Source organism: Lycorma delicatula, chromosome 1 (assembly GCF_047948215.1).
Source record: "Lycorma delicatula isolate Av1 chromosome 1, ASM4794821v1, whole genome shotgun sequence".
Taxonomy (NCBI): Eukaryota; Metazoa; Arthropoda; class Insecta; order Hemiptera; family Fulgoridae; genus Lycorma; species Lycorma delicatula.
The window spans coordinates 163,382,654-163,397,334 of NC_134455.1; the positions used below are offsets into that span (position 1 = coordinate 163,382,654).

Consider the following 14,681-nt stretch of genomic DNA (forward strand, 5'->3'; position numbering starts at 1 on the left):
TATTCGCTGAAGGAGCTTGATTCATCTTAGAAGATTTAATTGCTGGCTCTTGCAGCGTTTTATCTAAATGAATTAGCATATGATGCTTCTGTGAGCATTTTTTACATTTACAATTGCTTTGATACCTATTTACAATATGCTGTTTACTTAAACAATTAAGACATAATTTTTTCTGAAATAGAAAATTTTTCCTTTCATTAACATTATAACTTAAAAATTTATCACATTGATACAATGGATGGTTGCTAATTTTACATAATGCGCACAACAAAGAATTATTTACATAAAATACATTTTTACTAGAACTAAGTTTTGAATAATCACATTTTTTGTCACTAAAACCTACATTAGGCGGCTGTAGCTTTTCATTACATTGAATTGTGTCTGTGGATTTAAGTAGTTTACGCTTACATTCTAAGAAAGAATTGAGTTGTTCTAACTTTGAAAATTCATTATTTTCCAATGTTTTTTTCCAGTCTCTTAAAGTATTTAAATTTAAATTTTGAATAATTAAGTGTATTATAATAAATTCTAAATAATCAATATTTAGATTGTTCAATGCATTAATATTTGAATTCATATGATCAATGAATTTAGATAAATTTTCGGAATTTCCCTTTTTTAATGGTTTTAGATTAATAATTTCCATAGCATGTTTAACTGCAATTAGTCGTTTGTTATCATAACGAGCCTTAAGTAAGTTTATGGCAGTTCAATAATTTTCAGATGTTACTGATAAATGTTTTATTACATCTAAAGCAATACCCTTTAAGAAATTTTTAAGGCAGTAAATCTTTTAACATCGGAAAATTATTTGCAGTTATGGACTGAACTATTAAAAAGATCAAAAAATTTATGCCATCCTCTCACATCATCATGAAAGGGCTCAATTTGTATAGGTTTTAATGTAATTTGATTGGGTTTGTCAATTATTTTATTTGGCTCAATTGCATCTGAAATTTTTAAAAGATTTTCTAGTTTTTTATGTTTTAATTTAAGTTTATCAAAAATATTATCATATATGTCCCTATCCTCTAAATCTTAATCTGTTGCATCATTGAATTTTAGAGTGAACAGATCATAATCATCTGATTCAGAATTAAAATTATTAATGAATATTTTTAATTTTGCTATGCAGTTTTTCATAATACCTTGTTTCTTAATTAAATCTTTAAATTCCATTTTTATTGGAATTACAATATTAACAGATAATATTAAATTTATAAGAAATTAAATTATTATAAAACAATACTATTAAAAGTAGATAAGGTTGAATACAAAGTAATATTGTTAGATTATTGTCTATGACTAAAGTTGAATGAACAAAATAGCTTGAATGTATATTCGATACGATTTTATCAGCTGACATTGGCCTATCTTCAGGTCGATAAACAATATAAAACTTGAACTGCGAGCATGAGTGTGCGTACGCCGTACAGTTTTAACAAAGAGCTTACTAAAACTGGTATTGAAGTCCACAACATTTACCTGCTATTGCAATAGTCTTGCGCCTAACTGCATGTTGCAAACCATTTGAATATATTTAATTTTATACAGCTATATTTTAAATACACTGTTCTATGAAATTAATGTTCACACAGTTTTTCTGAAACATGAAATAATTCTATTTAACACTGCTTATAAATAAAATTATAAATACCACTTGATCCGGCGACTTGATCCAACCATACGAATCCTACCTTAAGAATTCGGTGACTTGATGATCCTGTCCCTCTATCCAGCGACGACCATGAAACATTGTTAGATCCGTCGACTTCACAATCCGGCCCGGAGGACCATAAAGAGATATGGTAAAATTTAGAGCTAGTGTGGACTGTATTTTTGATGAGACGGTAGATGATGAAATGAAGCAACGCTATGTTCTTCTTGAATTGTTATATTTAATTTGTTGTCGCTCTAGACATTTTGATTGAATTACAATAGATACATTAAACTTAAGAATGTATGAAACTTTAGTCATAATTGAACTTGAACATTATCAAGAAACTATGAGTCCCCTTGGACTGAAATGAAAACACGACCGCACTGTGCGGGATTCTTATGTAGAATATAACTAACACTAATTGTCCATCCGGACGAAATGAAAAATGCAGTCTCACTGGGCGGGATTCTAACATAGAATGGTCATATTAAATTAACTCGCCAGCCAACCAGCTTAACACGGAACAGAACACCAATTTTTTTTTTCTTCATTTCCTTTAGTAGTTTTTCCTGTCTCTAAAATTATCTACCTTGTCTCCTCCCATATTTCCTCTACCACACCCCCAGTCTTATTCATCCTCCTCACTTACCTCCCCAATGACTAGCACACTGAACCGGTTTTACAGTTCTATTTGGTATTTCAGTCTTTTTAGATTACTTTTCAAGAAATTTAAATCTATTGTACTTTGCTTGTGAATATCCTTAATGAGGAGAAATATGTGTTCTTAATTCTCATTCGTTTTGAGGTGACAAAATAAACAAGTTTTGCCCCATTTTCATTTGATTTTTCATGCAGACTATGGTTTCCTACATAGGGTTTCCGTGTGGTTTCTTTGCCAGCCTTTAAATCTGCATTTCCCATCACTTGTTTTCTTATCATTTTTTGGAATCTCATCATATGTTCTAGCAGGATATAGAACCCATCCTTCATCTCCTCATTGATTTTTTTAGTAGGTGCAATTCTGTTTGTAAACTTTCCTTTAAGTAAGACACAGCAGATTTTTTCACTTATAGCTAGAAATTTCATTATATTATCAGTAAAATATTTCCTTATAACAACTCGTCAAAAAAAAAAAAAATATATACTGATGTCCATCATTCTTTTGTCTACTATATAATATGGTATAATTCCTGTTACCCTTTCTTCCTCTGCCCACCAAATTTATTGCAATGCTACCACATCCATGTTGTAATCTTCTAATTCATCATCCAATATTGCTTCCCCAGTAGGGCATAGTGTTTTTATATTCCAGCTTCCACACTTCATATCTTTTTTCATCTTTGTTGTTTAAACCCATATTCCCTCTCCGCTTCTGAGGCTTGTTGTATGTGTTTCTGAACAAGTCAATTTTTCCAATGTAGGAGTGTTAGCCCTATGATCAATTCCCAACCTGAGTTTTGAGTTGTCTGGTTCTAGCCTACTTTATCAGTATGCCATACCCACCATAAAAGCGTTTCCCATCCTGCACTATTGGCAAGTACCAGCACAACTCTTTGTATGCACCTTCACCACTGGGACAGGCAGTATAGCGAGTCCATTACTTGAAAGAGAAGGGCCAAGACCTACTGATTCCCATCAACAGGGCAAAACTCATATATGGTTTAACTAAAAAAGGGGTTTTCAAGGCAATGAAAACAAAAAAACAACTTGTCAAAGGAATAGCTTTGAAATCAAAATATGGAAAACTCACATTTATTAGAAACTGATAAAACAAATTATCTCCTTTAAAAGATCTTACTTGACAACTGTAATAATACAATATTTGAAATATAATAATGTAAACAGTTACACTTCATTACAAATGATTAATTTTCTGTCTAAAATGAAAAATTATTGAAATTAAATATAAGAAAAATAATAATAATCATTTCAAGTTACAGTAAAAAAATTGATGTACACAAGACCAAAAAAAAAACAACTGTAACATCACTCTTCATAATTTATAGAAAAAATGATTTTTTCTATAAAATTTAATGATGTAAAAATTGTAGTCATTTCTTGATAGTTTTATATATGAAGTATAAATCTTTAAAAAAAATTTCTGAAAAATATTTAAATCAAAGGTTGGTAACACAAAAGAACAAAAAAAAACAATTATTTCAATTTTAAGAGACAGGGTTGAATTTTGAAAACAATTGTTTATTTATATATGCATTGTAGGTAACAAATTTGCTTCAATAAAGTTTTCTCTAAAATGCATCTAAAGAAAATTACAATTTTTTTGCAATATCCATCCCCTTAACAAATTTTGAAAAAAAAAATAATATGATCAATCCCCTAAATAGAAATACTTGAGCTAAATCTGAAGAAAATTGGTTTGGTCAATCCTGGAAAATAAGGTCAAAAATAGTTCAACAAACATACATAATATGTTTTTTAGCCCCTTTTTCTGTTAGCCTCCAGAAAACCATAAGGTATTTCTTCAGATGATGAATGAGGATGATATATAAATTTAAATGAGTGTAGTCTTGTGTAGTCTCAGGTCGACTATTCTTGAGGTGTGTGGTTAACTAAAATCCAACCACCAAAGAACTCCGGTATCCACGATCTAGTATTCAAATCTGTATAAAAATAACTGCCTTTACAAGGATTTACATTTTTTTAGTCTACATGAACTAGTTAGACCCTAAAACCTAAAACTTTGAAAAAAATTCCCATACCCAATTTTCTACAGATCACCATACTTTCCCCTTTAATAAAGCTATTCTAGCTATAATCGCAAGAAAAATAATCACAGAACATTTGATGGAAATGACACCAAGATGTGTCAGCATAAGAAAAGCAGATGAAACCTTTAAAATAAAGGGAGAGGAAAGAGCAAATAAGTGGCAGGAATGACTGTTTATAGGAAGAACATTATCTGATGCAAGAACCAAAAGAAAGAGAAACTGATGATGATTTCAGAGGAAACTCAGTAATGTTTCAGAATGACTGAATTTGGTAGATCGCATAGAGATTTAGACAAGAATAAGGCAATAGCAATTAATAATTAATCTTTGAGTTACTGTGCTAGCTGGCAGAAGTACAACTAAATAGGCTGCACAAACTAGCATGTGAAAGTTACGAAATTAAGAATTATTCTCAGATTTCAATAAAAGCATTACTTTTACCACACCCAAATAGGTAATGGATAAATATGAGAAATGCTACATTAAAAGTTTAATATCTTGTCAGAAAGTACTACATAGAAAAGATGAGTACTTGAAGATGTAGTGAATTAAGACCAATTTGACTACAAAAAAAGCTCAAGAATACAAAAACCAACTTTAATTCTCAAATTAATTTTAGAAGACTAGTTAAAGAAAATTCTTGTTCAAGATCTATTAAATAACAGGGGGGGGGGGAATAGAAAAGGTGTTTGATACTATAGCATATAATAGATTAAAAATAAAGGATAAGTCTAACAGAGAATAAGGATAGAGTATAATAGATTTGAAATAAGAAAGAATTATTTATAATTTAAGGTTGATACAACAAGAAGATAAGTTTAATATAATAAGAATAGAAAAGTAGTAAAGGTAAGCTGCAGTAGAGAAGTGTAAGAGAAGAATGTAGCCTGCTTCCATTATGTTTAAATTTGTAAATGAAAGAACCAATAAAAACAGAATTTTGAAAATAGAGTAACAATCTAGGGACAAAGAATAAAAATGTTTAGAATTACTGATTATTATTATCTACCTGAAATTCAAAATGAAATTAAGTAATGAATAGTATAGATTCATTGCTGGAAAGAAATTAATTTTGAAAGTCAACAAAGTAAACAATTAATTGAAACAAAAGAATAATGAGTTTTATACTCATTATTATAATTGTAGTACTTAAAAATGAAAACAAGTAAAATAGAGAAATCAGAAAAACAGATAATAGGGGCTTAGAAAATATGTTATTGCAGGAACAGATAATAAAACATAAATGAAGAGATTTTAAGATAAACTGGAAAAGAGAGGTCTAAGGCAGAATGGCTTATTAAAAGCTAGTGAATTACATTCTAGAAGGAAGTTTAAATAATAGAAACAGTGAAGATTAGAATGTATGAGATAGATAATTGAGTATTTAGATCTAAGAATTATGCCCATAACCAACACATTGGCAGAATAGAAAAGTATGAAGAAGTCCATCAAACAAGTGAAAGCATCAAAAAAGAGAATGAATACATAATGCATGTATTATTCATTCTCTTGTCTAAAGAAATTCTTAATACGAAACTTTAAATGGACAATCATGAAGCAGAAACTTCTATCTCTTATAGTATTATAAGTAACGAGAAAACTAAAATAAAACTAAAATAAACTAAAATATTAAATCAATTTTTATAAGTACATAAGACAAAAACTTTATTTTAGTTTACATAAAAATAGCAATTATTAATTTTTTTTCAATTGTATATCTTTTTTTTTAAATTGGAGGTCAAAGGTTTTATGTTGAATTATCATGTTATAACACAATTATTACATAAATTTCTATTACTTTAAATGATAATTATCAAAATTTTTAAATATAAAAGATTGAAGATCTTTAAATTCTTGGAATTGTCCAAGAATTTAAAGGCCAAAAAAAAAATCTTCAACCTAATAAAAGAAATAATGCAATCATTCCTAAATTAAACATATTTTAAATCAACAGTAAAATGGTTATTAAATTATTACCTCAAAATCAGAAATACTCCCAGGCTGCAAAGTACCATTAGCTATAAATGCAAATGCAACTATTATATGAGTACAGAGTAAAGGATCAATGAATTCTGGTAACAATTGTTCTTCAGTGGAACCATTAACTGGAAGAGAATAATAGCAAACTAATTTCAATGGATTATTCTCTATAATATTATTTTCAGTTTCTGTTTCCTTTTCTGTCACTTGAACTGTAGCAAACACGTCAGAGCTTTTATTATTTTTGTCCCTAAATATAGCCATTGAATACATTTCAGCTCTATTACGAGACACTTCTACATGACCTGTAAGAAAAATAATTACAGTTAAATAGTTTAATTTTAATAATCAATTGATAAAAGTGATTAAATCATAACCGTTGCAAAATAAGAATTATGTACTGTTTTCTTTTAGCAGTTAAAAGTTGTTTTTTTTTTTAATATAATTTGAATATAATTAGCCCTTTTAATGTAACATAATGTTTCAAAGAATTTAGAGTATTCATGCAGCGGCTCAAAAATAAATATTACTTTATTTTTACAGGCTAGAAATCCTCACAACTGTAAAATGCAAAACATTCTGTTTACCCAGCAAGAGTTCTTAGATCAATCTTTAAGTAAACATACAACACCTTTACCTGTAACTAATAAAAGGAAAACTCAATTTTAAAAATAAATTTTGAGAGGTATATGTCATACATAGATCCTCATATGATAGAGACATATAGTTTGTTTATTTGCCTAGGGCAAACTTAGGAACTACTGAACTGATTAGAAAAATACATTTATTGCTTAAATTTATGGCTACTTCTGCTTGAAAGATACATGCTGTACTAAGAACTACATCATTCCAGTCCACTCTCACCCCCTTGACTCATAGAAAAATTCAATTGCAAAACAACAGTTTACAACAGATTCACCAAACTGTAAGATCTTATTTTTCTGATCCTGGATAATCACCAGGTTTGTAAGAATGCAAAATCCTACACACTATCTGACTAACAAGAAGCCAAATATTTGTGCCAAATTTCAACTTTTTGGGTCAATGGGTTTTTGAGATTGGAGCAAAAACTGTTTAGAGATAATAATTTCCCCCAGACCTAAATTTGATTTACTTCAAACTTTGGAGTTGCTCTTTTTAAGAGTTAATTCCTATGAGTCGATAGAAAAAATTGAGTTTTACACAATATTAAAACTTATATTTTCTGTATTAATAATGTAAGTTATAATTTCTTTGAAGAAACTGTATACGAGAATTACAGAAAATTATGCATTAAGATACCTTGTTTACATCTGTCGTATAATTTCACTGTTCAAAAACCTGTTTAAGAAATTATTAAAATGTATATTCTAAATATATTTAAAAACTAATTTTTATCTGTTATTGAATATTTTTTTAAAATTTGATTTTCAAATTAAATTTGATATTAATATTTTTAAAAATTGCTATTTTGCCTTCAGAAAAAACTGAAACTTGTTTTGCATGTGTTTAATAACATTATTATGATATACACTGTTATGACGATTGCATCATTTTAAATAACTGTAGCATGTAAAAATATTTGTAAAGGAAAGAAAATTTTCATTAAAACTATTGTAACTCACAGACATCTATTACAAAGAGTATAATCACTTTTCATTGCTTCACAGCAAGATAGACAAACAGACAAGTACATAGTTTGTATTGCATTTTAATATGAGAGATTATTGTGCTTGAAAATTGTAGGAAAATATTATTTTTCTCATTAAGGTTCCTGGTTTTATTAAAACTGATTCATCTATTGAAAAAGTTCTTACAATATTTTTTATTCTTTAATTTTTATGTTATTTTTTTTCATTGATTTTTTATTCTTTGATTATTACAAAGAATTGATGAAAAGGAATTGAGCTTGATCAAATCAGTTTTTAAAACAAACACATAGGGAAACTAAAAGTATTCTGAACAATATGTAGAAAAAAAAGGTTCAATTTTGTATCCTTAGATTTCAATAAATTTTAATTCTGTCATATAGTTTTTGTACATTTTAATTTTATCTTCATTATAATATTTGTAAGTTATGACTCTCATTAAATAAAGGGGACAAGAGACCAAGTAGTGTTTCAGACTGCTTGAACACCGCTGAATTTTTCACTCATTTTCAAAAGTAGAATATTTTATATAAGAACGGTTGGAATATCACATCTCAATTTTTTTATTTTTGAGAAGCTACACAGTGTAGGTGGCAAGGGGACCAAACTTCTTTGTCACCATTATTTACATTCATTTTTCTCATGTACTTTTGGGGCTAATTTTGAGAAATAATATGTTTAAGTATCACATGAATTTCAGTTTCTGATAATTTATGAGAAAGCAGAAGATCTTGGGCAAAAGGGAGAACAAACTATATGACACCATTGACTTCCTGACTTCTGGAAGCAGAACACTTTTTCAAAACTTGTTTTAGAACCCTTTTTTTTAGTTTGAGCCAGGAAAGTAAACAACAATTTTACAGTAAAACATAATTTTTGTTTTACCTGTCTGTATCATACAATCTTACATCGTAAAAATATTATTATATCATACAAGCTAATATTATTGTACGCATATCAGATTTTGGCAAGACATGAATCAGACCTCATTTGTACAAAGAAATGAAAATTTCAATTTCACAAAAAAAAAAGTGACATCAACTTATGCCATAACACTCTATTCAGCATAAATTTACAAATATCGTTAAAATTTGTTACATTCATGAAAAGTATTCTCCAACAAAATTCCAAACCACAGGTTTTGGACATGTTTCTAATTACATTTATTAATATAATTCTATCTTTCAGTATATGCTATCGGTTGAGCACAATTTTTATTTCTTTTAACATTATCACTTTGTAAAAAAAAAGTATGAAAAAACAGGTTCTTTCACATATGATGATGTTACCAAAGTAGCATTAATATAAACTCAGATTCACAACCATGAAATATCATAATTATATTGATGTATAAACTAATTTTAAACAATAACTGTAGTTAAATTGTAATTTTACCAGGTATAAACTTATCTGGTCCTGTCATAATAAAATCCACAGCACCACGTTTTTCTTCATTTGATAACATTCTCTGCATTGCAACATACACAGAAATTACAGAAGCACAAGTTACAAGTAATGCAAGACCACATGCTGACCACATGTAACTTCTCTTTAACACTGGACTGTAAACAGTAAAACAGATTTTAGAAATAAAAAGTATAAGTACAATGTGATAACTATAATAATAAATGTTTTTAATTTAATATATATCCCATTTTGCCATACGCTTTTATGTTCATACACTTTTTATTTTTATGAAATTCGATTGGAAGTAATTTTTTTTACATCAGCAGTAATCCATAAGCTTCACATGGCTTCTGGGTGATGCTAACAAAAAATAGTTTTGTAGCAAACAAACAATATTCATGGACTCTCAGCAAACAGACTCAATAAAACCATGCAGCTCTAATCACACAATTTTAGAAATGTAGAAAATATATAACTTCCATTGCAATATTTAGTTGTATTAAATTATTTAGTGTCAATATTTATTGGGAGGTAACCGAAATAGTCTCTCTTGCGCTCCAACCATTCTATAAAAAATTTTACAATCAGCTAACAATTAAAAACAAACTTGTAATGCCCTGTCCTGGCAGAATAAAAGTAATTTATAGAAGTTCTTTCCATTGCAAGTTTACTTAATTTATATGAAGCATACATCTGTATTTCACAAATTAATGTGAAAAAGTAAGATCAAAAAACTTGATACCATGATCACAATAGATCCAGTTTCATTCCTGGTTAAGAATTAGCATTATTTCATCAATTACCATTCACCTCATTGCCTCAGCACAACCACAATCTCGAAGGAGAATTCCCCTTCTTGGTATCCTCTTATTAATCATTAATACTCCTATAGTCAATTTTTGCATTATTTTTCAGCATCCAGATTTAAATTTTGTAATTAAAGTAGATTTGCAATTATCTGAGTCCTGGTCAACCAAGCCTAGGGTTAACCGCGCTAGTCACAGGAAGATAAAACATAAAAATAAAACAGGACAATCACAATGAGAAGCAACGTTTATACACTTAACAACCAAGGTCTCCTCTCCTAGCCAGTTTGGAAATCATCAGGTTCACCTGTCAATCTTCGCATTGCCACAGTCACCTATCAGTTTCAGTTACCTCTGCACTCGCACTAATTGTGGTTGTGTTAGTGTGTTGAAGTTATTGCATTTACTGAATTCTGTGTTGTGCTATGTGAGGAAAATGGAAGAGCTGTAGTTTCTTTTCAAACACAATTTAATATGATAAAATGGTTGGACAATGGCAAGTCAATTAAAAAGGTCACTGCCAATTTGGTAATTGGGGGAAGTGATTGTTGGGAATTGGAACGTAACCAGAAAGAAATTGAAAAATTTGTAAACAAAAGTGTGAGTGGAAGCAGTGGTTTGAGTTGAAAGATTTTGAAGAAGGGTAACTATGAGCAAATGTCTGATACACTTTTTCTGTGATTTTCACAGCTTCAAGGGATGGGCAGTCCTGTGAGTGAGTCAATGCTTAAAGCTAAAGCGCTTGAGTTCTGCAAGGTGTTAAAAGACAGCAAAAAAAACATTCAGTGCAAGTGATGAATGACTGGATAAGTAGAAGAAATATGACATAAGGCAGATGAATATTAATGGGGAGAAACTATCAGCTGATACATCTGCAGTTGCAGAATTTCAGTCTAAAATGGAAGAAATTGTTTTCAAGGAAGGATTAACATCACATTGAATTTTTATTTCTATGAGACTGGTCTTAACTTTTGAATGCTACCTTCAAAAACCTTAGAAGCAAAATCTGAAAAACTGCTCCTGCATTTAAAAAAGTAAAGAGTGCTAGTCACAATTCTGGCTACCTGCAATGCTTCTGGTTCTTTAAAACTAAGACCTCTGCTTATTGGAAAATCTAAAAACCAAAGTGCCTTTAAAAATATCAAAGTTAACTATTTGCCAACAATGAACCACAACCAAAGAAGTGAATGGATGGAAAGCAAAATTTTTAGTGACTGATTTTTTAATGATTTTGTTTCTGTCACTAAAGCATTTTTGAAGAAAAGTAACCTCCCCAGAAATACTATTTTGTTGTTGAACAATGTGCTATCTCACCCAGATTCCAAAGAACTGTGTAGTGGTGATATTAAAACCACATTTCTAACCCTATTGTGACATCACTTATACAACTTTTAGACCAAGGGGTTCTAGAAACCATGAGAAATTACCAGCAAAGGCTTCTCCAGATGTTATCAGAAGATTAGATCAAGGGATAACTGTTAGGGAACACTAAAGAAAATCACATTAAAAGAACTAGCATACTGGACTGGCTCAGTGCAGGATGAGGTGAAAACCACCACAATTCAAAAATCTTGGAAGAATTTATTTGGCTTAGAAGAACCGCCAAAAAATTGCCAGAACAGGACAATGTACATGAACTAGTGCAACTAACCAATGAGCTAACTGTTGAGGATGTGACTGGTGCAATGAAGCGTAGATGGAGATCACTGATAAGGCAATTATCAATATAGTCAACAATGCTAAAGATAGTGAAGAGGACAATGATGCGGAAGAGAAAACCACAAAAATATTATACTCCAATGGACTGTAGTGATTGAGGCTGCTCTTGCTTACATAGAGCAACCAGAAGAGTGCATGCCACATGATATACTATCTCTTCGGCACTGGTATAACATCGTATCAGCTAAGAAAGCAGAGAAGTTAACTCAAAAATCAATCAGACTTTTTTAAAAAATAATCTCATGTTTCTACATGCTTACAGGTCTGTAATTATGTTTATTTTATGTTTTCTCTTACAATAAACCGATTCTGTACATTTTTAACTAGTTTTTTGTTATGTTAGTACAACAGCACTTAACCTTCATATTATCCAAGTTTATCCATATCTGAGGTGGTCTTGGCCCCAATTACTTCAGATAATCCTGAGTCTAATGTATTCTATTGTTAATTTTTGGATCTGTAATGAGAATGGTATATTGTTAAAAAAAATTTTTAAACAAGTTTTTATTTTTAGTTCTTCAGTATTGGTGGAAAAAATCATAAATGAATAATTCCATGCAACGTTTCCTAATTCTCCTCAACCAACCCTCAACATTTGTGTAAGCTAAACATAAAATTCTTAAATACTGAAGATGTTAGAGATGCTCCACGATCAAGTAGGCCAAAAAGTAGTCGCACTTAAAAAAACAAATAACTTGTAACAAAGACATACTAATGCTAACAAATATCAACCAAAAGGTTTCTGTTATGCTGAATAGATTCTAAAAAATAATTTCACAACATATTCTAAAGGAATTGAGATTTAAGTGTTATTGGCCAGAATTACTTGTGCAGTTTGTGAAGATTATCTGCTGAAGCATACTTCAAATTGAACAGACTAGTAAAAGATTATAATCCTGTTTATTGGTCTGATGAAAATAATTCACATAATTTTTAGTAGGAATTTAAAGAACCTGGAATTCACATGTGGTGTAGGATCACAAAAAAAGAAGTGCTGGAAACTTATTTCTTTAACAGAAGAGTGATTCATACCTTGAGATGACATAAGATGTTATTCTCAAGCTATTAAACTATCCTGTGTGACCAATCCAATGTTTGGTCAATTGGTTTTATTAAAGTTTTTTAATAAAAAAACTTTATGTAGTGCTTCATTCCATCCATTTCTCAGAGATTATATGGAAGAGTAACTAACCGGTAGAGAAGATGAGTGCTGATGATTATGTCGAGTATTGATGTGGATGTTGAGGTAATGTGGAGATTACAAGGATAGTGGTCTCAAACTTGAATGAGATTTTGGTTTTTCATAACAGGGTTTGTGGTAGAGACTGTGTATGTTCAAATATGTAAATATGTACTATACATAGCCATACACCATCTGAATTATAGACAGAGCATCATAAGGGTAATAAGAAAAAAACCCGTATGTCAACTTCAATATAGTGGCTATTAACAAAAAACTGTAGGCATTGGTTCACCTAATTTAAATTACACAAGTCTTTCTTGAATTAACACTGCAGATAATGACAGAACTTGAACACAGAATCACTATAAATTATATAAATTTATAGGAAATTATAAAATAAACATTTTATAGAATTTGACTTTTAGATATCATGTCAATTAAAAAAGAATTACCACTTAATAACCCTTAATTTTGGTGTAAACTTCAAAAATCATAATTTAAAGAACTGAAAAAAAATAATTTTTTTAGCTTTTTGTGCATTTTTAATTTGGAATGGCCTACAAAAAATCAACTGTTTCAAAAAACCACAAATGAAGCTAAGAAAAGCTAATGAATGCTGAGAAACAAAACATAGAGAGAGTAGTCCTGAACATGATGTTTCAAGAATAATGTAATCTTCTTCAACTAATAATGTAGTCTTCTTTGACTTATTATAGCAAGATCATAATGAACGTTAGTTACTCTGCCAATGATTTACTAGAAAACGGGGAACGAAATCGCAATTTCCTTTGTTGTATTTTAGTAACTGATGAATCAAGCTTCACAAGAAATGGAATAATAAATTTTCATAACACCCATATTTGGGCAGATTAGAACCCACATGAGATGGTGACAAGACATTTCCAGCATGATTTACAGCAAGACATTCCAAGTTGTAATGAAATTTTTAGGATGTTAATTAAGGGGCAGAATTAGTGATTTCTTATGGTTTCTGACCGAAAAAATTATGTCCAAGAACCATACCTGCAGTAGTTTTGAGAAATCTGGGTGAAAACTGATAAACTGAGGTAAAAAACTGTTTTTTGTGTTTGATGCAACAATAACTTTGTTATATAGGTAATAAACACGTAACATCTTTAAACAAAACTTGTTGAGTTTATTTCAAACACAATTTGAAATAATAATTTATTTATTTCTGTCCTTACTGAAAAATTTCAGTAAAACTGATATTTTTCAGTTTTACTTATCATGAACACTACTGGAGGATACAGTTCTGAAACATATTTTATTCAATTTTTCAAATCAAAAATCACAGGAAACCATTAATTTTGCTCCTCAATTAATGTCCTAAAACTTTCAGTACGACCTCATTTCACTGGAGGAGCTGAACTCTGAGCGAAATTTTTCACTAGCTGTAACTCGCTAATGAAGCATTTCCAGCCCTATGTTTATATAAACGTTTTTCATTATTTTGATGAGAGAAATAAATCTGTGAAGTATGTCGGGTTTCTCATGGGACACACAGTATATAATGTAAGCAAAATCTTCGGTTTCTGGCAAAAGAAC

The 14,681-nt window shown here is 29.9% G+C and overlaps 1 protein-coding gene across 2 annotated transcripts in view; it reads right to left on the bottom strand.

Annotated features, from left to right (window-relative positions):
• LOC142325118 (chitinase-3-like protein 2) overlaps positions 1-14,681 on the bottom strand; it is a 70,005-nt gene that overhangs the window by 42,550 nt on the left and 12,774 nt on the right. For both annotated transcript variants that reach the window (XM_075366483.1, XM_075366475.1), the window contains exons 2-3: positions 9,396-9,562; positions 6,370-6,677 (exon numbers count right to left, since the gene is read on the bottom strand). In XM_075366483.1, the coding sequence (XP_075222598.1) occupies positions 6,370-6,677; positions 9,396-9,562 (475 nt within the window). The remainder of the gene's footprint in view (positions 1-6,369; positions 6,678-9,395; positions 9,563-14,681) is intronic.